Source organism: Symsagittifera roscoffensis, chromosome 4, assembly GCF_963678635.1.
Source record: "Symsagittifera roscoffensis chromosome 4, txSymRosc1.1, whole genome shotgun sequence".
Classification (NCBI taxonomy): Eukaryota; Metazoa; Xenacoelomorpha; order Acoela; family Convolutidae; genus Symsagittifera; species Symsagittifera roscoffensis.
Genome location: NC_087065.1, coordinates 73,207,125 through 73,229,893, shown reverse-complemented (window position 1 = coordinate 73,229,893; position 22,769 = coordinate 73,207,125). Strand labels below are relative to the sequence as shown.

Genomic DNA, 22,769 nt, shown 5'->3' with positions numbered 1-22,769 from the left:
CAAGCAAAGCTTCGCACAACTTGCGACACAAAACAAGAAAGCCGCTAAGTCGAAAAAATTTATCTATCAAAATGAATAAAGCTTGTTTTAAAACAAAAACTAGCCAAGACAATATAATGGGAAATTGGCATCGGAAGAAAACTTACCAAGCGGTAGCATCGACAAAAATACCGCAGCAGAAACACATAGCACAATACCGAAGCCGGAAAAAAAAGTTAAAAGACTTATAAAAAATTATTATATCATCGCCCTCAAAACACACACGCACAAAAAACTCGCCCTCAAACGACGCAATATGAGGCCACTGAGGCGATATACTTTCGAAACAAAAGAGAAACAAAAAAAACGAAATTTTAACAGGTTGATGAAGGACAACCAACATAAAAAGCAACTTTCGAATAGGACATGTTTAAAATGCTAACATGCACAAAATATGTTGGGTGCAGATATTTTGTTGTTAACAGAAGCTACCAGAAAATGAGTCCAGTGAGTCCTGTGAACAAAGAAAGTTACGGTTAGCAAACGATTGCAAAATACTTGCTATCGCAATCGTAAAAAGTAGGTACGATGCAGCCATTTTTAACGCTCCATAAAATCTCATTTGATGAACTCAGACACAGGCGAAGCTATACAAATAAAAAGTACTGAAATCGTAGGCTAAAAAATGAAAAATATCTTATATCAATTCTCATGGAAATCAAATGCATAAAGCATTTGAAGGATTGGAGCTACACAAAGTCTATTCATTTCACTTTCATAAAAAATAGACGGAAACGATAAAAAAAACTCGATCAAATGATCAAAAAATTCCCAATTGAATTCAAAAACGTTGCATAAAATCGCACAACCAAACAACATGCATGTCATACAGGTATACAGGAAAATGAAAAACCAAAACTTCAAAATTGACTGCAAAAGTTAATAAACTGTCATAAAAAAAACAAATTGCAGAAAACCTATGAACACTTTGAATCAACCCCAAAACATCAAACTTATCAAATATGAAAGATGAGGCGCGTAAAAATACTAGAAAACTAAAATTAACATTTACCCTCTTGGAAAAACTCTCTTGGAAGGTTCAATAAATGAAGGAACACGCTAAAATTTGTTGAAAAAAGGTGAGCATTAATGGTGATAAATTTAGTCGGAAAATTGCTCAAAAGAAAACTTACGCTGCAAATTTAAATTTTTAAGTTCGAAAAAATCAATGGCCTTCTAACCTCCATAAACAACATTGGAATGACCAATGTAGTTGGCTGGTAAAAACAAAAGCGGAAGCTAAGCCGACAAACAATGAACCGAAAGCGACGAAGTCGAAAATTCAAAAATAGTCAAAGTAATATCATCAAAAAATTTTTGAAAAATTTTTTGGAAAAACACTAATTATGAAAGCACAGAGGAGTAAAAGACCAAAATTTAAAACATATCGCAGCAAATAGACGCACATACTGCATGCATGGCGTGTACTGCATATGCAAATCTGTGAACAGTTGTTTACCTAGTACCCGATTGCAATACCCTTACTTCGCGCTAGTGTAACAAGGCGAATAAAACCTCCGGTGCTTCAATGTTTTGACGACTCATGAAAAATCGCATATATTGGAAATAATCATAAAAAAACTTCATATATCGGAAACTATAAGTATTTGAGCATTCATATTTAGAGGCAAGATTCGCGACGCATGGGTTTACGCTGACAATAAGGTTATCATCAAGTAAGGAGTTCAAATCTTTTAGTAAGTGAGTTCTTTGAAAATTTTCTTATAAAAACACTAAAAACGTCACATCTCGATAACTACAAATATTTGAGATGCCATATTTGGAGGCAAGATTTACAACTACTCAGAAAACCATGACAGCACCCAAGTACAGGGATGAGATACTTGAATTTCAAAATTTTCAACTTCATATCTGGAAAACTACAAAAAAGTTGAGTAGTCATAACTGGAGGCAAAATTTTCAACCCCTGAGAGTACTCTGACTGCCCCCCCCCCCCCCCCCAACTACAGGGTTGGGAATTTCATTTTTTTTTTAAAATAAATATAAGTTTCCTGAAATTTTTTGAAAAAATAAAATAAAATACGTCATATCTCGAAAACTACAAGAATTTGAGCAGTAATATTGGAGGCAAAATCCTTGAGAGTACTCTGATAGCACCCACATACAGGGTTCAAGTTTTTTATTTCAGTTTTCTGAAATTTTTTGAAAAAAATCACAAAAATCGTCGCATCTCGTACACTACAATGATTTGGGCATTCATATTTGGAGGCCGAATTTGCAACACTTGGGGGAATCCTGACATCATCCCACGATTAGGATGCTTATTTTTAACTCGGTGAATTAACCACTAAATTCAAACTGAAAAATCGAAAAAAAATTCTTAACAATTGCTATATACGGCATAGGTTAAACGTGAAAGAATTCTTTCGTTAAGTATGCTAAAATAATACGTTGAAAAAGCTCAAACGTGGGAAGATAGTGAAGCCCGCATTTAAATACATAATAGATAGATAGATGTGAATAAGAAAATTGGAACCTTTTTTAAAGCCGTAAAACTGACATTCATACCTTTTTTCAATAGTTGCAAGAGAAGGCGCTATGCTATTTAGTGTTTTTTTCTGAATATAAAAAGTGCACTGCAATAATTTCAAAAAAAACTTCCGAAAATAGTAAAGCGTTGTAAAAAAAAATAACTATTTCATACCTTAAAAGCTTTGCCATATATTGACTCTCCCCCGTCTCCAGTTCCACTGGGATCTCCTCCTTGGACTAAAAAGCCTGGAATTAAGCGGTGGAAAAAAGTATTGTTGAAATATCCTTCCATGCATAGTTGGATGAAATTTCTGCATGCTTTAGGACACTCTTTGCACCACAGCTCGATATCAATGTCTCCAACAGATGTCTCCAATAAAACCTTTAATTTGAAGAAAATTATCAAAAATTAATATTTTCAATTCATGATTCTACAAAAGGGCTTTCAGTAACCTTTCCTGATGTAGGAGGTTCCTTAATGTATATATTACTCATCTCTTTGACTAAGGAAAATCGATGCCAAAAAATCTGAAAATGCTACAACCTTCATAATTATGACAGCTTTTCTGAAGCAGATTACAATCAGATCTGTACCTCTACTGTTACACGTTAATTTTCTTTTTTGTCTCTCATAATCAAGTCGAAAAACATTATGGTAACCGAAGTTACTATACTCGTGCTTCCAAAAAGTAGACAACATTTATTTCAGGTGCGTATTCATAGGTTCCAAAATAAAAAATCAGTCTCATAGGTTCCAAAACAAAAAAGCAGTCGCATAAGTTCCAAATCTTTTCAATTGGTCAAAAGACTAAATTAGCCGAGTCTCGGTTTAAGGTCGCCGGTGGACGCACTAGGCGCGCGTCGCCGCTCAGCGGCGATAAACGGCTTTAAATTCGTATAGAGTCCTACCCTTTGGTGGCACGCTCGCAACACGTTGGCGCGGCTGCGGCGGTCTCTAATCTGCAGCTTGATTTTATGCTGGTTGAACAGTAAACAATCAATCCATAAACTCGTTGGCTCAAATTTCAACCAATCAGAATTCAAGAAGACAAATTTTGGAACTTATGCGACTGATTTTTTATTTTGGAACTTATGAATATTGGAACCTATGGGAATTCACCTTATTTCATACTGGTCAAAACGTAGACACACAAGTATTGAAGAGTCAGAATGGAGATAAAAAAACAAACGACGATAAGAACAAAAAAGAATTATTTATTTCCTGCTCGATCCTGATTGGTTATTACAGTATTTGTCTATTGTAAGAAATGTTTAGTTAACGGTTGGTCTTTTAAATTTAAAAAAAGCACTTGAGTAATTTCAAAAGTACAGATAAAAGTCAAATGATGATTATAATTATTGTCAAGCACACATAAGATTCGCCCGAAGTGCAAACCGATAGAAAGTAAAGCTAGGTTCTAAGCCGATTGGCTAGGTTCTAAACCGATCTGAATAGAGCTTTACGTGCTTTTAATCGTCTCTACCATAGCCAATTCAATGTGGTTCTCGTAACATCGAGTCGATGAAACCGTTACTGCTTCAACGCTATCAGCCGAGCAGCTCAAATTAACTTACCCTCCATGTAAAATAGTGAGCTAATAGCTGGGATAACCAATATCCGGAAATATGGTTGGATAACCAAAATCAGGAAAGTTGGTCGTCGCGGTTTGCATCGCATGCGCTTGAAAAGATCATCAGGGAAGGCAAATACAAAAAGAACATGGCTGAGAAAAAAAGCCTTATGATTATAGCAGTGATTCACCAGCCATCTTGATGGTCCAATACATGGGGAATCACAGTCAGACGTTAGCAAAAAAAAGTGCTCGATATCGCCAATGCGCAGATAATATTCACGACGAGGAAAATGAAAACTTTTATGCCCTCTCTAAAATTCTCTTTTTCCAGTGAACTCAAATCAAAAGTGGTGTACAGACTTGAATCCATCTATGTTGGCGGTGCAAATCCATCTATGTTGGCCAGACGGTACGACATCTCACCACAAGGATTGAGGAACACCGAAAGAGGATACCCAATTTGGACAGCATATAAGGCAGTGTGGTAGTGAGAGTGGTAAGTCGGAGTTTAAATGGAAGATAATCGACCAGGCGTCCAGCAGCATCAAGTTACTTATTTGGAAATAAGTAACACATTAAGAAAGAGAGCCCGGCAATTAACACGCGCGACAAATTTAGAAGGGGAGCTGACACTAAGGCTATAGTTCCAGAATCGAAAAAATCTGACAAAAACAAAAAATTTTGAAATAACTTACACGTTAGCATGAAAATTAGCGACAAAATGAAATTGTAAAAACAAAAAGGGTGAAAACTCTATGAAAGTTGTGACAAAATGTTACATAGTAGTTGTTACATAATTTCAGTAATAATCGTGAAGTTTTGATTGGTTGAATTTTTTTCAATTTTCAAATAATGATGTGTATGACACTTTTATGATCTTTGATCATTTTGTACAGATAGTTTAGAGATTTTATAAACTGAAGATGCACAGAAATGTGCGAAAACGTTTGTTTGAGTTCTCAATATTAACGCATTTTCATAATAGCTGGGTGTCAGTATCCTCAGACCACGAATTCACTCCTAAAACGGGTTGATACGCTGATACTATTAAGATACTATATTACTACTGTTTTTGTACAGTTTTTGTTATTGTTGAATAGAATTTACAGCTACTGCTGATGAGATTACTCACCCACTGCGTTCTTTATAATTTCCTCCTCAAGTATCTGCATAATCACATGCAATTAACCAGCTGCAAATTAGCCTAATTGTTGTGATAAAATTATTAAATAGTTTCATCTGATATGGTACGGTTATAATGGTACGCTTGTAAGAAGAAGGCCCAAGACGGGATTTTAGAGACAAGCTCGTCAAGCCGAGATACTACCCTTCTACCCGGACATCCCCAATGGATTCTCCACCAGTAAAAAACCAAATTGTAATCGCTTTCATTTCTTTTGTTTGTGGTTTTCTTTAAATCCATTTCTCTACAATCCATTTTACAATCTATTCTTTCTCTTAATTTGCCTCTTTTGTACCCTGTTAAGTAAATGTCCGTGCCGAAGTACAGACCGAAGTGCCCACCCAAGTGGAGCAGGAAACTGGTAGAGGAAACCTTAAGGACTAAGTACTGCAGCCCCAAAGATGTCGGAGTCACGATTCACACGTACAGAGGTGCAAAGCTAGCCGACCTTGTCGCTACTGTCTCGCGCTACCCCTAGCAAACTGAACTGTGTTACTATAGAAGCCGGCTTTAATGATAACTCATCTACGGTTTCAGTTTTTTTGCTAATGATTGGAGATTTAAAACAAATTTGATAATTCATAAATTTAACCAAAATGTTGTTATAATCACCAAAACCATCGTCTCTGCAAATAATCACTTCTTAAACAGAATTTTTGATGCTCTAAATAATTCTTTGTTTCGCCTTATAAAGACAATAAACCGCTAAAGAATCCGAATTGTTTCCCCCAATCTATACGATAATTTTAGTGCTACCATGTTTGGTAAAGATGGTATTCATTTTTCTTTTTATGTTAACAAAAACTTTCCGTTTATTGCTTGCTGAGCTAGCTTGTAAATATTCTCTATAAATTTATCCTCCTCGCTGCCAAATTATAGCCGATCAATCGCACTGCCATATTTGTAAACGCCATTTCCGAGAAGGAGGCACATGGTGTGCCATTTGCAAAGCAGACATCCATGTCTCATGTAGCGGGCTACAGAGCAGCAAATTTTATTACGATGGGTTCTCCTGCATACAATGCACATCCGAAATCTTTGCAAAAGGGTCCATCTCCGCCAGCCGAATTAAACGTACTGCACAAGGCAACACAATCTAATCCATCGCGCCCAGCAATCACTAAAGTCCACTTCGACCCCTGGAAACTTATCGACTAAGAACTTGAAACTAAAATAAATGACATATAAAAAAATCGTTAACTGGAAACCGCGCTTCATAGTTCTACGCAAGAACAAGCAATGTTTCCAATTCATAGATTTACTGAACCAGCAGCTGTTGTCATTAGTAGAAGAAACACCAAATTCTAACGACGCAATGAAAGCAGCAATTAGTCTCTCACATCTGCTGCTCCCCACAACTAAGTCAGAAACAAACGGATCAAACTCCAAAACTCTGAGTTGCGAGTAGTATATGTTGGAGCCAAATCGTCCGGGGGTGATGGCCCCCATGTTTTAACATAGGCCTATCCGGTAACTTAGGAGTATCCGGTCATCACCCTAAGTATTAACATAGGTAGTAGAGTCTACAGTTCATTAAGGTCTACAGTAGGTAATACCAATGGTAAGGTTTCCGTGTGATGGTAAGACAATGGTAAGAAAAACGTGGAAATGTCTAGTTTTTTCGCAAATATCTCGGCGCGCGTTACCTAATGTGAAAATATTATTGGTGTATTACGTGGGAATAGATATTCCAGTGTACTAAGATTGGTCATAAATTCAGATGGTAAGATGGTAACTTTCAAAAAACATTTGAAGCTCGATTTTGCCAATAATCCAAATTCTAAATGTTTTCTTAATCGACAATCAAAATACTGTTATCCCAAACCTAGCGTTTAAAAATAGTTTTTCAAAAACAGATTAATTACAGAGAAAATGTATTAATCCAAAGCATCGTATACAATTCTACTACACAATCCCTTACAAACTTAGAGGTTTAGTATCTATTTCATCACATTCAACTTCCCGTTTTGGGTAAAAATAGCTCAGTCCTTTTTTAGTTTGTTCATAAGTTGCAACTGCATGGCTAATCGTTTTAAATCCTCTATTCGTTGACTTCAAATTCACTGCTTCATGCAGTACTTGTCGATACTTTGCCATCGGTCCATCTCCAGAGTCTTCTAATGCGCATTTGTTCAGACCTTTACTGATAAACTTATACTTTTGACTTTTACTATCGTAACAGCAATAGGTTTTACTACACAGGCATAACAGTTCGGTACATCTGAACTCCTCCTTGAACAATCCTGGTTCTCTCTTGTCATGTTTCTCATGTTTAGAACAGCAAGTACGGGGAAGAAGTTGTTTTTCGCATCTGCTATGAAGTCGTCTCGACAGTCCTTGCTTCAATTTTCAGTCCATTGTGCTCGCTTTTTGGGAAGGATACAATCATCTAAATCTTTATCTGCCAAAACCAAATAGAGGGAATCTGTATCCATTTCGAGTTCTTGAATTTGTTGACATCGCAAAATTTATCGAAAAAAGTTATAATACAGCTCCAACATTCTCAACTTGGCATACTGTAGTATAAAGAATCCTACTATAATTGGTTCACGATGCTCTATAGTAGATCTAACAAGCTCCACTTCAAACAAATCTTTAGCCACGACATTGAGTCTCTTGAAGAATTGGTTATTGATAGCTTTATGAGTTTTTTTTGTCTCCAAGATATTTTGCCATTGTATGTTTTGATTTGTCCATTATTTGATAGCCGTAGGAACTATTTCCCAGAAATTTCATTGTTTCGGCTACTACGCCAGATAATGGATTTTCATCGCCGGCTCGCCTAGCATCAACAACAGACTGAACAAAATTGCTTAATACTTTACGCGGTGTGTATTGTACAAATCGTTGAATTTTTGTATATTGCAGTCCAAGATTCAAGTAAAATTTGAAAAGTGGTGTGATCAGTGTTCCGTTGGACAATTTGAAGCTCGATATCAACATTCGTTGCGGTTGTTTTAACAAATCGTTTTCTTCCGCATATGTCTTCATATAATCACCAAAATCGTTTCTGGTAATATCAATATTTTTGAAAATAGGTGGGAAATTAAAAAATATTGCTTTTAGCTCATCTGGAACACTCAAATCGCATTGTACGTAGCCGAACAATGTTTCATTTCTCATGTTTTGCACTAGTGAACTAGCAGAAAGAGGTTTTTTGAAGGTGATTTTTCACTTCTACCTTGTTTTTAAATTGATCCCACCAACTACACTCCCACATTTCTTCTATAGTGTCTCCTTTTTCTCGAATGTAATCTTTTCGAAGCTCATCCATTTCCTTTTTCTTGGTTCCTCGTTTGATATCATCATCAATTAGGCTCGGTCTAGCTTCTTGACAAGGGCAAAATTGGAAATAACAACCCATTGCTTCAAAGACAGTCTTACAATGGTTGCAAGAACCATCAACACTTAAGCAATCAGTTTTTTCCTGTGTTCCAGCATTGTAGTAACTCTCAATTTTGTATTCTCTCAATTTTGGTCTGGTTGCTTGAAAGTATGACATAACCATATTTTCAAAGGCCTTGAAATTTTTTTGTGTTTCTTCCTTGTAGTCTTGTCTCGTATACAAGCCTGTGGGCATATCTTGACACATAGAAAAAAGATAAAGTTGACTAGCATCAATACCAACAATCGATTTACATAAGTTGTTTGATTATGAATAAACGTTTCGTTTTCTACTGCTTTCCTTGTGAAAACAATTGAGGGACCACCGGTCATATCTTCCCGTGTTTTTTCAAGCAAGTCACTAACACTCGAAAAGAATGGGACAAATTTGTAGTTCGTTGACTTGTGTAGACAGATATTCGCTAAATTTGGTAGTGTTCAGCCGAGCTTTAACATGTCTATCCCTTTGTCATGATGAAATTCAATCCTTTTCTGCATAGTATCAAGGGTAGGAACAACATCCTTGTTGTTATACTACCGTAGAAAATCAGGAAATGTTGTCATCTTTTCCTGTTCCCAGATAGATATAAGGTAGTTGTAGTTTTCCAATCCCGTAGGTGGTTTGGTTTTAAACCCGAGTTTTTTCAAGGCTTCCTCTTCAGTTATACCAGTATTGAGAAGCTTCTGAAAATTGTCATACTCTTTATCGAGAGGGTTGCTATTCTTCAGTTTGCTGTAAAAGTCATCATGCGAGGGTAGTTGTTGTTCATCAAGCTTGTTGGGAGTATCAAACCACTCGTATGGAAATCATCCTTTCATCTCACTTGCTTTGTAAGCTTTTAGAAAAGAGTCTTAAGTAGTAGCTCCACCTCAAAACTTCATAATGTCCAGCGGCTGAACATCTCCAAATTTGAAGGAAACAAAGTCCTGAGAAAATGAGTGATGCGTCTGTTTCTTCCTCATTCTCGATTCATTCGTCTTCGTACTCTCTTGCTTCACTCTTCTTGAAACTGCCTCGTTCATTAAGGATGCTGAAAATAGTGTTTAGCCGCTTTTTGATGTTATTTTCAATTTTTAGAAACTTTGATCGCAATTTGGCTTTATTTTTCTCCGCCAACAATTCCAAGTTTGTCATAAAGTCAATAATGAGGGATTATGGATCTTTGTCACACAAAAATATGGTTTTGTCAAGCAAATTCGATGAAATATACACTGATATGGGTTCATGCTTCCCGATCCAAGTTATTTTTTTGGGCGTAGAAATAAAGATAATCGCCAGTTTCTATATTACGTAACACAAATCTCAAGGCAATGTTGATTTTTGCTGCACAATCAAAATTTTCAATGACTTGATCCAGTTTTTCATTAACTAGATTAGGATCTAGTTTTGAAAGTTTAAAATTGAAAACTTTGTGGCGTCCATTTTCGATCTCGGTATCTGTCAAGAAGTGTTGACAGGCATTCAGCTTATCTCGTAGCTGATCTGTATTCTCCTCGTTTTCCAAGATTTTATTCAAATCAGCAAAAGATTCACTCGTTTTTCTCGCTTTCAGTCCGTGAAATTTTTTTGCGATGTTGTTGAAGTGCATAATAGCTTCGAATGAAGATGAGAGTTTCTTCGCAACAATGACGCCTCAAAACACTCCTCCGAAACAACCACCAGCAATGGAACCTCGTCCAGCTCTGCGTTTTATAGAGAACCGCCAGAACTCTTCTGCTGCTCGACAGCTCTTTGATTAATTGTTTTTGTAAATAATTGTTGTTTGGTACTGACTTCGTTTTCTGTAATTAATTAATTTCTTCAAATTCATTTTAATTATGAGAATAGATGAGAGCTTCAGGGTAAACCATTGAAAAACAATTAGAACTTAATTTAGTGCTCCAAACTCGCACATATGTTAAGAAACTCGAATAAATTTTGCACACATATTCGGAAAAACAATAGGAAATTTGTACACAAGTGAAAAATACCTGTGGTTTTTTGCATCCTGACAAAAAATTTCAAACACTTTTCTCAATTTTTCAAACCACTCGTATGGAAAGTGTCCTTTCATCTCATTTGCTTTGTAAGCTTTTAGAAAAGAGTCTAAAGTAGTAGCTCCACCCCAAAACTTCATAATGTCCAGCAGCTGAACATCTCCAAATTTGAAAGAAACAAAGTCGTTTGCTTTCTTGATAACTGAAGGTTCAATATCTTTTTCGTTGATTAGCTAGGGAATGAGATAATATTTAATGAGTTTTATATCATACCGACCACTGTTGAATCCAAATACTGGTAGAGTATTGGTGTATTTCTCTAGATGTTGCATCAAACCAATCAATTGTTTCTTTTGAATCCTGAGAAAGTGAGTGGATGCGTCTGTTTCTTCCTCATTCTCGATACATTCGTATTCGTAATCTCTTGCCTCACTCTTATTAAAACTGCCTCGTTCATTAAGGATGCTGAAAAGAGTGTGTAGCCGCTTTTTGATGTCATTTTCAATTTTTAGAAACTTTGATTGCAATTCGGTTCTATTTTCTCCGCCAACAATTCCAAGTTTGCCACAAAGTCAATAGTGAGGGATTGTGGATCTTTGTCACACAAAAATATGGTTTTGTCAAGCAATTTGGATGAAGTTTACACTGACATGGGTTCATGCTTCCCGATCCAATTTGTTTTATGAGCGTAGAAAAAAAGATAGTCGCCCGTTTCTATATTACGTAACACAAATCTCAAGGCAATGTTGATTTTTGCTGCACAATCAAGTTTTTCAAAGACTTGATCCAGTTTTTCATTAACTAGATTAAGATCTAGTTTTGAAAGTTGAGAATTGAAAACTTTGTGGCGTCCATTTTCCATCTCGGTATATGTCAAGAAGTGTTGACAGGCATTCAGCTCATCTCGTAGCTGATCTGTATCCTCCTCGTTTTCCAATATTTTATTCAAATCAGCAAAAGATTCAGTCGTTTTCGTCATTTTCAACCTGTGTTTTTTTTGCGATGTTGTTGAAGTGAATAATAGCTTGGAATGAAGATGAGGGTTTCTCAGAAACAATGAAGCCTCAAAACACTCCTCCGCAAGAACCACCAGCAATGGAACCTCGTCAAGCTGTGCGTTCTATAGAGAACCTCCAGAACTCTTCTGCTGCTCGACAGCTCTTCGATTAATTGTTTTTGTGAATAATTGTTGTTTGGTACTGACTTCGTTTTTGTAATTAATTAATTTCTTCAATTTCTTTTTAATTATGAGAATAGATGAGAGATTCAGGGTAAATAATTGAAAAACAATTAGAACTTAATTTAGTAAAAAATACCTGTGGTTTTTGCATCTTGACAAAAAAATCTCAAACACTTTTCGCAACCTTTCAAACCACTCGTTTGGAAAGTATCTTTTTATCTCACTTGCTTTGTAAGCTTTTAGAAAAGAGTCTAAAGTAGTAGCTCCACCCCAAAATTTCATAATGTCCAGCAGCTGAACATCTCCAAATTTGAAAGAAACAAAGTCGTTTGCTTTCTTGATAACTGAAGGTTCAATATCTTTTTCGTTGATAAGCTAGGGAATGAGGTAATATTTAATGAGGTTTATATCATACCGACCACTGTTGAATCCAAATACTGGTTGAGTATTGGTGTATCTCTCTAGATGATGCATCGAACCAATCAATTGTTTCTTTTGAATCCTGAGAAAGTGAGTGGATGCGTCTGTTTCTTCCTCATTCTCAATACATTCGTCTTCGTACTCTCTTGCTTCACTCTTATTGAAACTGCCTCGTTCATTAAGGATGCTGAAAATAAAGTGTAGCCGCTTTTTGATGTACCGACCACTGTTGAATCCAAATACTGGTAGAGTATTGGTGTATTTCTCTAGATGTTGCATCAAACCAATCAATTGTTTCTTTTGAATCCTGAGAAAGTGAGTGGATGCGTCTATTTCTTCCTCATTCTCGATACATTCGTCTTCGTACTCTCTTGCTTCATTTTTATTGAAACTGCCTCGTTGATTAAGGATGCTGAAAATTGTGTGTAGCCGCTTTTTGAGGTTATTTTCAATTTTTAGAAACTTTGATCGCAATTCGGCTTTATTTTTCTCCGCCAACAATTCCAAGTTTGCCACAAAGTCAATAGTGAGAGATTGTGGATCTTTGTCACACAAACATATGGTTTTGTCAAGCAAATTCAATGAAATTTACACTAATATGGGTTCATGCTTCCCAATCCAAGTTTTTTATGAGCGTAGAATTAGAGATAATTGCCCGTTTTTATATTGCGTAACACAAATCCCAAGGCAATAGTGTTTTTTGCTGCACAATCAAGTTTTTCAAAGACTTGATCCAGTTTTTCATTAAATAGATTAGAATCTAGTTTTAAAAGTAAAAAATTGATTACTTTGTGGCGTCCATTTTCCATCTCGGTATCTGTCAACAAGTGTTGACAGGCATTCAACTCATCTCGTAGCTGATCACTATCTTCCTCGTTTTCCAAGATTTTGTTCAAATCAGCAACAGATTCACTCATTTTCCTCGCATTCAACCCGTGATCTATTTTGCGATGTTGTTGAAGTAAATAATAGCTTGAAAATTCTTTCTCACACGATACACACTTTGTTGACTTTGGGGTTGACTTTACGTGCTTCTTGCTCGTATGGAAATTCATTTGTTGCTTGTTGTATGTACAATAACTACATTCCGGACATGAAATGACTCCTCGCACACAACTCTTGCGATGTTGAGCCGCATTTGCTCTACTGTATTCTTTACCACAGCCCTCGCATTTCACTTTCTCATTCCTGTTGAGTGCTGGGATCTGAAAAAAGGTGAGAGATTTAGCCTGTACCAAAAATTAAAAAAAATACATGTTACCTACAAAATTGGGAGATTTAAAAGTCCCACAAAATTATTAGATTGTTTCTACTTACTTTGAATTGTTCACTCTTATTTAAAAAAATTTCAAGTAGGTTTACAAAGTATAGAGCGATTGCTTTTAACGCAAAAGAAAATCAGAATGTTATGAGTTTTGTTTACTATTACTTAATGAAGATACACCAATCAGATTTGAGCTAAGTTTTAGTATCCTTGTATGTTGAAATCAACCAATCAGAATCCAGCATTTTCTAAAAGTAAACTTATAATCATTTAAAAAAACATTTAATTATTATTTGAAAAATGTCTATCGAAAAAAATTTGAATTTCCTCGAGTTAATTTACAAGAAAAAAGAAAAAATTCCAATTAATTTTTTTATTGATAGAATAGATGTTGACTCTTACGTTTTTCATAATTTTTTGGACGTTTATGTTGTTCAAAAGAGAGTTATCCGACTAAGTAAAGGTCTATTTAGAGAAACTTACTCGATCAAAGAGTTTACTTTTGATCCACATATTGCATATCAAAGCTTCAAACTTACAGCTGAATTACACCTCAAAAGGAATTTTTTTAATTTATTTTAGAAATCTAGAAGTTAATTAAGAAGTCGTACGATAATATATCAAAGACTCTTTTAATCCCCTACCCGATACTCAAGTAAGAACTCCCCAGCAAAGTTCTTTATTCCTTCATTTCTTTAAGGATCTTCAAAGCTCAAAATCCTGCTTGATTCGGTTTGGAATCAGATTTCCAGAGATTTGCTTTGAAAAAATCATCAACTTTGAGTTATCTTCTCAAATCTACATCAAAATCATCAAAATCGAAGAACTTGACTATCTTCTCAAAAACCAGCAATTTCTCATTGATTGCATACAAAAAAATCAATTATCTTGATGAAAAAAAATTGCAGAGATGTTAATTTTATTAATTTTCTTTCTTTTGTTACTTATATCAGCAATATTCCTTATTTTTACAGCAAACAACCTTTGGTCGTTTATTTTTGCGACTGCTTTTTGCATATATTTTTACTTATTTGGAAGATTTAAGTCCTTAAAAAGTAAACTTTTGTCTGATTGGATACGACAACCAGAACAAAAATGAACATTTTTTGTGATTGGAAACGGCAATGCCTAAAATGGGTCTTTGTTTCCGATTGGACACGACTTTTATATACAAATTCCATAAAAAGAAGCTGGAATCTGATTGGACACGAGTACAATCCAAAACAAGTAAAATGTTGCCAATGTTCCAAATTCTAAATGTTTTCTTAATCGATAATCAAAATACTGTTATCCGAAATCTAGCGTTTAAAAAAAGTTTTTCAAAAAAACGATTAATTACAGAGAAAATGTATTAATTCAAAGCATCGCATATACAATTCTACTACACAATCCTTTACAAACTTAGAGGCTTAGTATGTACTCCATCACATTCAACTTCCCGTTTTGAGTAAAAATAGCTCAGTCCTTTTTTAGTTTGTTCATAAGGTGTAACTGCATGGTTAATCGTTTTAAATCCTCTATTCGTTGACTTCAATTTCACTGCTTCATGCAGTACTCGTCGATACTTCGCCATCGGTCCATCTCCAGAGTCTTCTAATGCGCGTTTGTTCAGAATTTTACTGATAAACTTATACTTTTGACATTTACTATCGTAACAGCAATAGGTTTTACTACACAGGCATAACATTTCGGTACATCTGAACTCCTCCTTGAACAATCCTGGTTCTCTCTTGTCATGTTTCTTATGTGTAGAACAGCAAGTACGGGGGAAAAAGTTGTTTTTCGCATCTGCTCTGAAGTCGTCTCGACAGTCCTTGATTCAATTTTCAGTCGATTGTGCTCGCTTGCTGGGAAGGATACAATCATCTAAATTTTCTTCTGCCAAAGCCAAATAGAGGGAATCTGTATCCATTTCGAGTTCTTCGAATTTGTTGACATCGTAAATTTTATCGAAAAAGTTATAATACAGCTCCAACACTCTCAACTTGGCAGTATAAAGAATCCTACTATAATTGGTTCACGATGCTCTATAGTAGATTTAATAAGCTCCACTTCAAAAAATTTTTTAGCTACGACATTGAGTCTCTTGAAGAATTGGTTATTGATAGCTTTATGAGTTTTTTCGTCTCCAAGATATTTTGACATTGTATGTTTTGATCTGTCCATTATTTGATACCCGTAGGAGTTTTCTAGAAGTTTCATTGTTTCGGCTACTACGCCAGATAATGGATTTTCATCGCCGGCTCGCATAGCATCAACAACAGACTGAACAAAATTGTTTAATACTTTACGCGGTGTGTATTGTACAAATCGATGAATTTTTGTATATTGCAGTCCAAGATCCAAGTAAAATTTGAAAAGTGGTGTGATCAGTGTTCCGTTGGACAATTTGAAGCTCGATATCAACATTAGTTGCGGTTGTTTTAACAAATCATTTTCTTCCGCATATGTCTTCATATATTCACCAATATTGTTTCTGGTAACATCAATATTTTTGAAACTAGGTGGGAATTTAAAAAATATTGCTTTTGGCTCATCTGGAACACTCAGATTACATTGTACCTAGCCGAACAATGTTTCATTTCCAATATTTTGCACTAGTGAACTAGCAGAAAGAGGTCTTTTGAAGGGAAATTGAGTTCTAACGTGATTTTTCACTTCTACATTGTTTTTAAATTGATCCCACCAACTACACTCCCACATTTCTTCTATAGTGTCTCCTTTTTCTCGAATGTAATCTTTCCGAAGCTCATCAATTTCCCTTTTCTTGGTTCCTCGTTTGATATCATCATCAATTAGGCTCGGTCTAGCTTCTTGACGAGGGCAAAAATGGAAATAACAACCCATTGCTTTAAAGACAGTCTTACAATGGTTGCAATAACCATCAACACTAAAGCAATCAATTTTTTCCTGTGTTCCAGTATTGTAGTAACTCTCAATTTTGTATTCTCTCAATTTTGATCTGTTTGCTTGAAATCTGGTTGCCATATTTTCAATTAATCGAACTCGATTTTGTTGGTCTGGTTGCCATATTTTCAATTGTTCGAACTCGATTTTGCCTAGCCTTGAAATTTTTTGTGTTTCTTCATTGTAGTCCCGTCTCGTGTACAAGCCTGTGGGCATATCCTGACACATAGAAAAAAGATAGAGTTGAATAGCATCAATACCAACAATTGATTTAGATAAGTTGTTTGATTTTGAATAAACGTTTCGTTTTCTACTGCTTTCCTTGAGAAAACAATTGAGGGACCACCGGTCATATTTTCCCGTATTTTTTCAAGCAAATCACTAAAACTCGAAAAGAATTGGAAAAACCTATAGTCGGTTGACTTTTGTAGGCAGATATTCGCTAAATTTGGTAGTGTACAGCCGAGTTTTAACATGTCTATCCCTTTGTCATGATGAAATTCAATCATTTTCTGCATAGCATCAAGGGTAGGAACAACAGACTTGTTGTTATACCACCGTAGAAAATTGTGAACTGATGTCATCTTTTCCTGTTCCCAAATAGATATAAAGTAATTGTAGTTTTCCAATCCCGTAGGTGGTTTGGTTTTAAGCCCGATTTTTTTCAAGGCTTCCTCTTCAGTTAATCCAGTATTGGGAAGCTTCTGAAAAACGTCATACTTTTTATCGAGATGGTTGCTATTCTTCAGTTTGCTGTAAAAGTCATCATGCGAGGGTAGTTGTTGTTCATCAAGCTTGTTGGGAAAATCAAACCACTCGTATGGAAATCATTCTTTTATCTCACTTGCTTTGTAAGCTTTTAGAAAAGAGTCTAAAGTAGTAGCTCCACCCTAAAACCTCATAATGTCCAGCAGCTGAACATCTCCAAATTTGAAGGGAAAAAAATCGTTTGCTTTCTTGATAATTGAAGGTTCAATATCTTTTTCGTTGATAAGCTAGGTAATGAGGTATTTTTTAATGAGGTTTATATCATACCGACCACTGTTGAATCCAATTACTGGTAGAGTATTGGTGTATCTCTCTAGATGTTGCATCAAACCAATCAATTCTTCTTTTGAATCCTGAGAAAGTGAGTGGATGCGTCTGTTTCTTCCTCATTCTCGATACATTCGTCTTCGTACTCTCTTGCTTCACTCTTATTGAAACTGCCTCGTTCATTAAGGATGCTGATAATGTTGTGTAGCCGCTTTTTGATGTTATTTTCAATTTTTAGAAACTCTGATCGCAATTCGGCTTTATTTTTCTCCGCCAACAATTCCAAGTTTGCCACAAAGTCAATAGTGAGGGATTGTGGATCTTTGTCACACAAAAATATGATTTTGTCATGGAAATTCGATAAAATTTACACTGATCTGGGTTCATGCTTCCCGATCGAAGTTATTTTTATGAGCGTAAAAATAAAGGAAATAAAGATAATCGTCAGTTTCTATATTACATAACACAAATTCCAAGACAATGTTGATTTTTGCTGCACAATCAAGTTTTTCAAAGACTTGATCCAGTTTTTCATTAACAAGATTAGGATCTAGTTTTGAAAGTTGAAAATTGACAATTTTGTTGCGTCCATTTTCCATCTCGGTATCTGTCAAGAAGTGTTGACAGGCATTCAGTTCATCTCGTAGCTGATCTGTATACTCCTCCTTTTCCAAGATTTTATACAAATCAGCAAAAAATTCACCCGTTTTCATCGCTTTCAACCCGCGATCTTTTTTTGGATGTTGTTGAAGTGAATAACAGCTTGGAATGAAGATGAGGGTTTCTCAGTAACAATGACGCCGCAAAACAACCCTCCGCAACAACCACCAGCAATGGAACCTCGTCCAGCTCTGCGTTCTATAGAAAACTATAGTAAATAATTGTTGTTTGGTACTGACTTCGTTTTCTGTAATTAATTAATTTCTTCAATTTCATTTTAATTATGAGAATAGATGAGAGGTTCAAGGTAAATCATTGAAAAACAATTAGAACTTAATTTAGTGCTCCAAACTCGCACATATGTTAAGAAACTCGAATAAGTTTTGCAAACATATTCGGAAAAACAATAGGAAATTTGTACACAAGTGAAAAATACCTGTGGTTTTTGCATCTTGACAAAAAAAAAACTCGGACCATTTTCGCAATTTTTCAAACCACTCGTATGGAAAGTATCCTTTCATCTCACTTGCTTTGTAAGCTTTTAGAAAAGAGTCTAAAGTACTAGCTCCACCCCAAAACTTCATAATGTCCAGCGGCTGATCATCTCCAAATTTGAAAGAAACAAAGTCGTTTGCTTTCTTGATAACTGAAGGTTCAGTATCTTTTTCGTTGATAAACTAGGGAAAGACGTATTAATTAATGAGGTTTATATCATACCGAACACTGTTGAATCGAAATACTGGTAGAGTATTGGTGTACCTCTCTAGATGATGCATCAAACCAATCAATTGTTTCTTTTGAATCCTGAGAAAGTGAGTGGATGCGTCTGTTTCTTCCTCATTCTCGATACTTTCGTCTTCGTACTCTCTTGCTTCACTCTTATTGAAACTGCCTCGTTCATTAAGGATGCTGAAAATAGTGTGTAGCCGCTTTTTGCTGTTATTTTCAATTTTTAGAAAATTTGATCGCACTTTGGCTTTATTTTTCTCCGCCAACAATTCCAAGTTTGCCACAAAGTCAATAGTGAGGGATTGTGGATCTTTTTCACGCAAAAACATGGTTTTTTCAAGCAAATTCGATGAAATTTACACTGATATGGGTTCATGCTTCCCGGTCCAAGTTATTTTTATGAGCGTAGAAATAAAGATAATTGCCCGTTTCTATATTACGTAACACAAATCTCAAGGCAATGTTGATTTTTGCTGCATAATCAAGTTTTTCAAAGACTTGATCCAGTTTTTCAATAATTAGATTAGAATCTAGTTTTGAAAGTTGAAAACTGAAAATTTTGTGGCGTCCATTTTCCATCTCGGTATCTGTCAATAAGTGTTGACAGGCATTCAGTTCATCTCGTAGCTGATCTGTATACTCCTAGTTTTCCAAGACTTTATACAAATCAGCAAAAAATTCACCCGTTTTCATCGCTTTCAACCCGCGATCTTTTTTTTGGATGTTGTTGAAGTGAATAACAGCTTGGAATGAAGATGAGGGTTTCTCAGTAACAATGACGCCGCAAAACAACCCTCCGCAACAACCACCAGCAATGGAACCTCGTCCAGCTCTGCGTTCTATAGAAAACTATAGTAAATAATGTTGTTTGGTACTGACTTCGTTTTCTGTAATTAACTAATTTCTTCAATTTCATTTTAATTATGAGAATAGATGAGAGGTTCAAGGTAAATCATTGAAAAACAATTAGAACTTAATTTAGTGCTCCAAACTCGCACATATGTTAAGAAACTCGAATAAGTTTTGCAAACATATTCGGAAAAACAATAGGAAATTTGTACACAATTGAAAAATACCTGTGGTTTTTGCATCTTGACAAAAAAAAAACTCGAACAATTTTCGCAATTTTTCAAACCACTCGTATGGAAAGTATCCTTTCATCTCACTTGCTTTGTAAGCTTTTAGAAAAGAGTCTAAAGTAGTAGCTCCACCCCAAAACTTCATAATGTCCAGCAGCTGATCATCTCCAAATTTGAAAGAAACAAAGTCGTTTGCTTTCTTGATAACTGAAGGTTCAATATCTTTTTCGTTGATAAACTAGAGAAAGACGTATTAATTAATGAGGTTTATATCATACCGACCACTGTTGAATCCAAATACTGGTAGAGTATTGGTGTACTTCTCTAGATGATGCATCAAACCAATCAATTGTTTCTTTTGAATCCTGAGAAAGTGAGTGGATGCGTCTGTTTCTTCCTCATTCTCGATACTTTCGTCTTCGTACTCTCTTGCTTCACTCTTATTGAAACTGCCTCGTTCATTAAGGATGCTGAAAATAGCTTTTTTTTTCTCCGCCAACAATTCCAAGTTTTCCACAAAGTCAATAGTGAGGGATTGTGGATCTTTGTCACGCAAAAATATGGTTTTTTCAAGCAAATTCGATAAAATTTACACTGATATGGGTTCATGCTTACCGGTCCAAGTTATTTTTATGAGCGTAGAAATAAAGATAATTGCCCGTTTCTATATTACGTAACACAAATCTCAAGGCAATGTTGATTTTTGCTGCATAATCAAGTTTTTCAAAGACTTGATCCAGTTTTTCAATAATTAGATTAGAATCTAGTTTTGAAAATTGAAAATTGAAAATTTTGTGGCGTCCATTTTCCATCTCGGTATCTGTCAATAAGTGTTGACAGGCATTCAGTTCATTTGTCGTAGCTGATCTGTATACTCCTCGTTTTCCAAGATTTTATTCAAATCACCAAAAGATTCACTCGTTTTCCTCGCTTTCAACCCGTGATCTTTTTTTGCGATGTTGTTGAAGTGAATAATAGCTTGGAATGAAGATGAGGGTTTCTCAGAAACAATGACCCCTCAAAACACTCCTCCGCAAGAACCACCAGCAATGGAACCTCGTCCAGCTCTGCGTTCTATAGAGAACCTCCAGAACTCTACTGCTGCTCGACAGCCATTTGATTAATTGTTTTTGTAAATAATTGTTGTTCGGTACTGATTTTGTTTTCTTTATATAAATAATTTCTCCAATTTCATTTTAATTATGAGAATAGATGAGAGATTCAGGGTAAATCATTGAAAAACAATTAGAATATAATTTAGTGCTCCAAACTCGCACATATGTTAAGAAACTCGAATAAGTTTTGCACACATATTCAAAAAAACAATAGGAAAATTGTACACAAGTAAAAAAAATACCTCTGGTTTTTGCATCTTGACAAAAAAAACTCAAACCCTTTTTGCAATTTTTCAAACCACTCGTTTGGAAAGTATCCTTTCATCTCATTTGCTTTGTAAGCTTTTAGAAAAGATTCTAAAGTAGTAGCTCTACCCCAAAACTTCATAATGTCCAGCAGCTGATCATCTCCAAAATTGAAAGAGACAAAGTCGTTTGCTTTCTTGATAACGGAGGGTTCAATATCTTTTTCGTTGATAAACTAGGGAATGAGGTAATATTTAATGAGGTTTATATCATACCGACCACTGTTGAATCCAATTACTGGTAGAGTATTGGTGTATCTCTCTAGATGTTGCATCAAACCAATCAATTCTTCTTTTGAATCCTGAGAAAGTGAGTGGATGCGTCTGTTTCTTCCTCATTCTCGATACATTCGTCTTCGTACTCTCTTGCTTCACTCTTATTGAAACTGCCTCGTTCATTAAGGATGCTGATAATGTTGTGTAGCCGCTTTTTGATGTTATTTTCAATTTTAAGAAACTCTGATCGCAATTCGGCTTTATTTTTCTCCGCCAACAATTCCAAGTTTGCCACAAAGTCAATAGTGAGGAATTGTGGATCTTTGTCACACAAAAATATGATTTTGTCAAGGAAATTCGATGAAATTTACACTGATCTGGGTTCATGCTTCCCGATCGAAGTTATTTTTATGAGCGTAGAAATAAAGGAAATAAAGATAATCGTCCGTTTCTATATTACATAACACAATTTCCAAGACAATGTTGATTTTTGCTGCACAATCAAGTTTTTCAAAGACTTGATCCAGTTTTTCATTAACAAGATTAGGATCTAGTTTTGAAAGTTGAAAATTGACAACTTTGTTGCGTCCATTTTCCATCTCGGTATCTGTCAAGAAGTGTTGACAGGCATTCAGCTCATCTCGTAGCTGATCTGTATCCTCCTCGTTTTCCAAGATTTTATACAAATCAGCAAAAAATTCACCCGTTTTCATCGCTTTCAACCCGCGATCTTTTTTTGGATGTTGTTGAAGTGAATAACAGCTTGGAATGAAGATGAGGGTTTCTCAGTAACAATGACGCCGCAAAACAACCCTCCGCAACAACCACCAGCAATGGAACCTCGTCCAGCTCTGCGTTCTATAGAAAACTATAGTAAATAATTGTTGTTTGGTACTGACTTCGTTTTCTGTAATTAATTAATTTCTTCAATTTCATTTTAATTATGAGAATAGATGAGAGGTTCAAGGTAAATCATTGAAAAACAATTAGAACTTAATTTAGTGCTCCAAACTCGCACATATGTTAAGAAACTCGAATAAGTTTTGCAAACATATTCGGAAAAACAATAGGAATTTTGTACACAAGTGAAAAATACCTGTGGTTTTTGCATCTTGACAAAAAAAAACTCGAACAATTTTCGCAATTTTTCAAACCACTCGTATGGAAAGTATCCTTTCATCTCACTTGCTTTGTAAGCTTTTAGAAAAG

The 22,769-nt window shown here is 35.4% G+C and overlaps 1 protein-coding gene across 1 annotated transcript in view; it reads right to left on the bottom strand.

Moving 5' to 3' along the window:
- The window catches only part of LOC134845014 (spliceosome-associated protein CWC27 homolog), a 502,234-nt gene that overhangs the window by 10,616 nt on the left and 468,849 nt on the right, over positions 1-22,769 (bottom strand). Inside the window, exons 2-3 of the mRNA XM_063861845.1 lie at positions 2,986-3,062; positions 2,705-2,914 (exon numbers count right to left, since the gene is read on the bottom strand). Of these exons, the coding sequence (XP_063717915.1) occupies positions 2,705-2,914; positions 2,986-3,027 (252 nt within the window). The 5' untranslated portion in view covers positions 3,028-3,062. The remainder of the gene's footprint in view (positions 1-2,704; positions 2,915-2,985; positions 3,063-22,769) is intronic.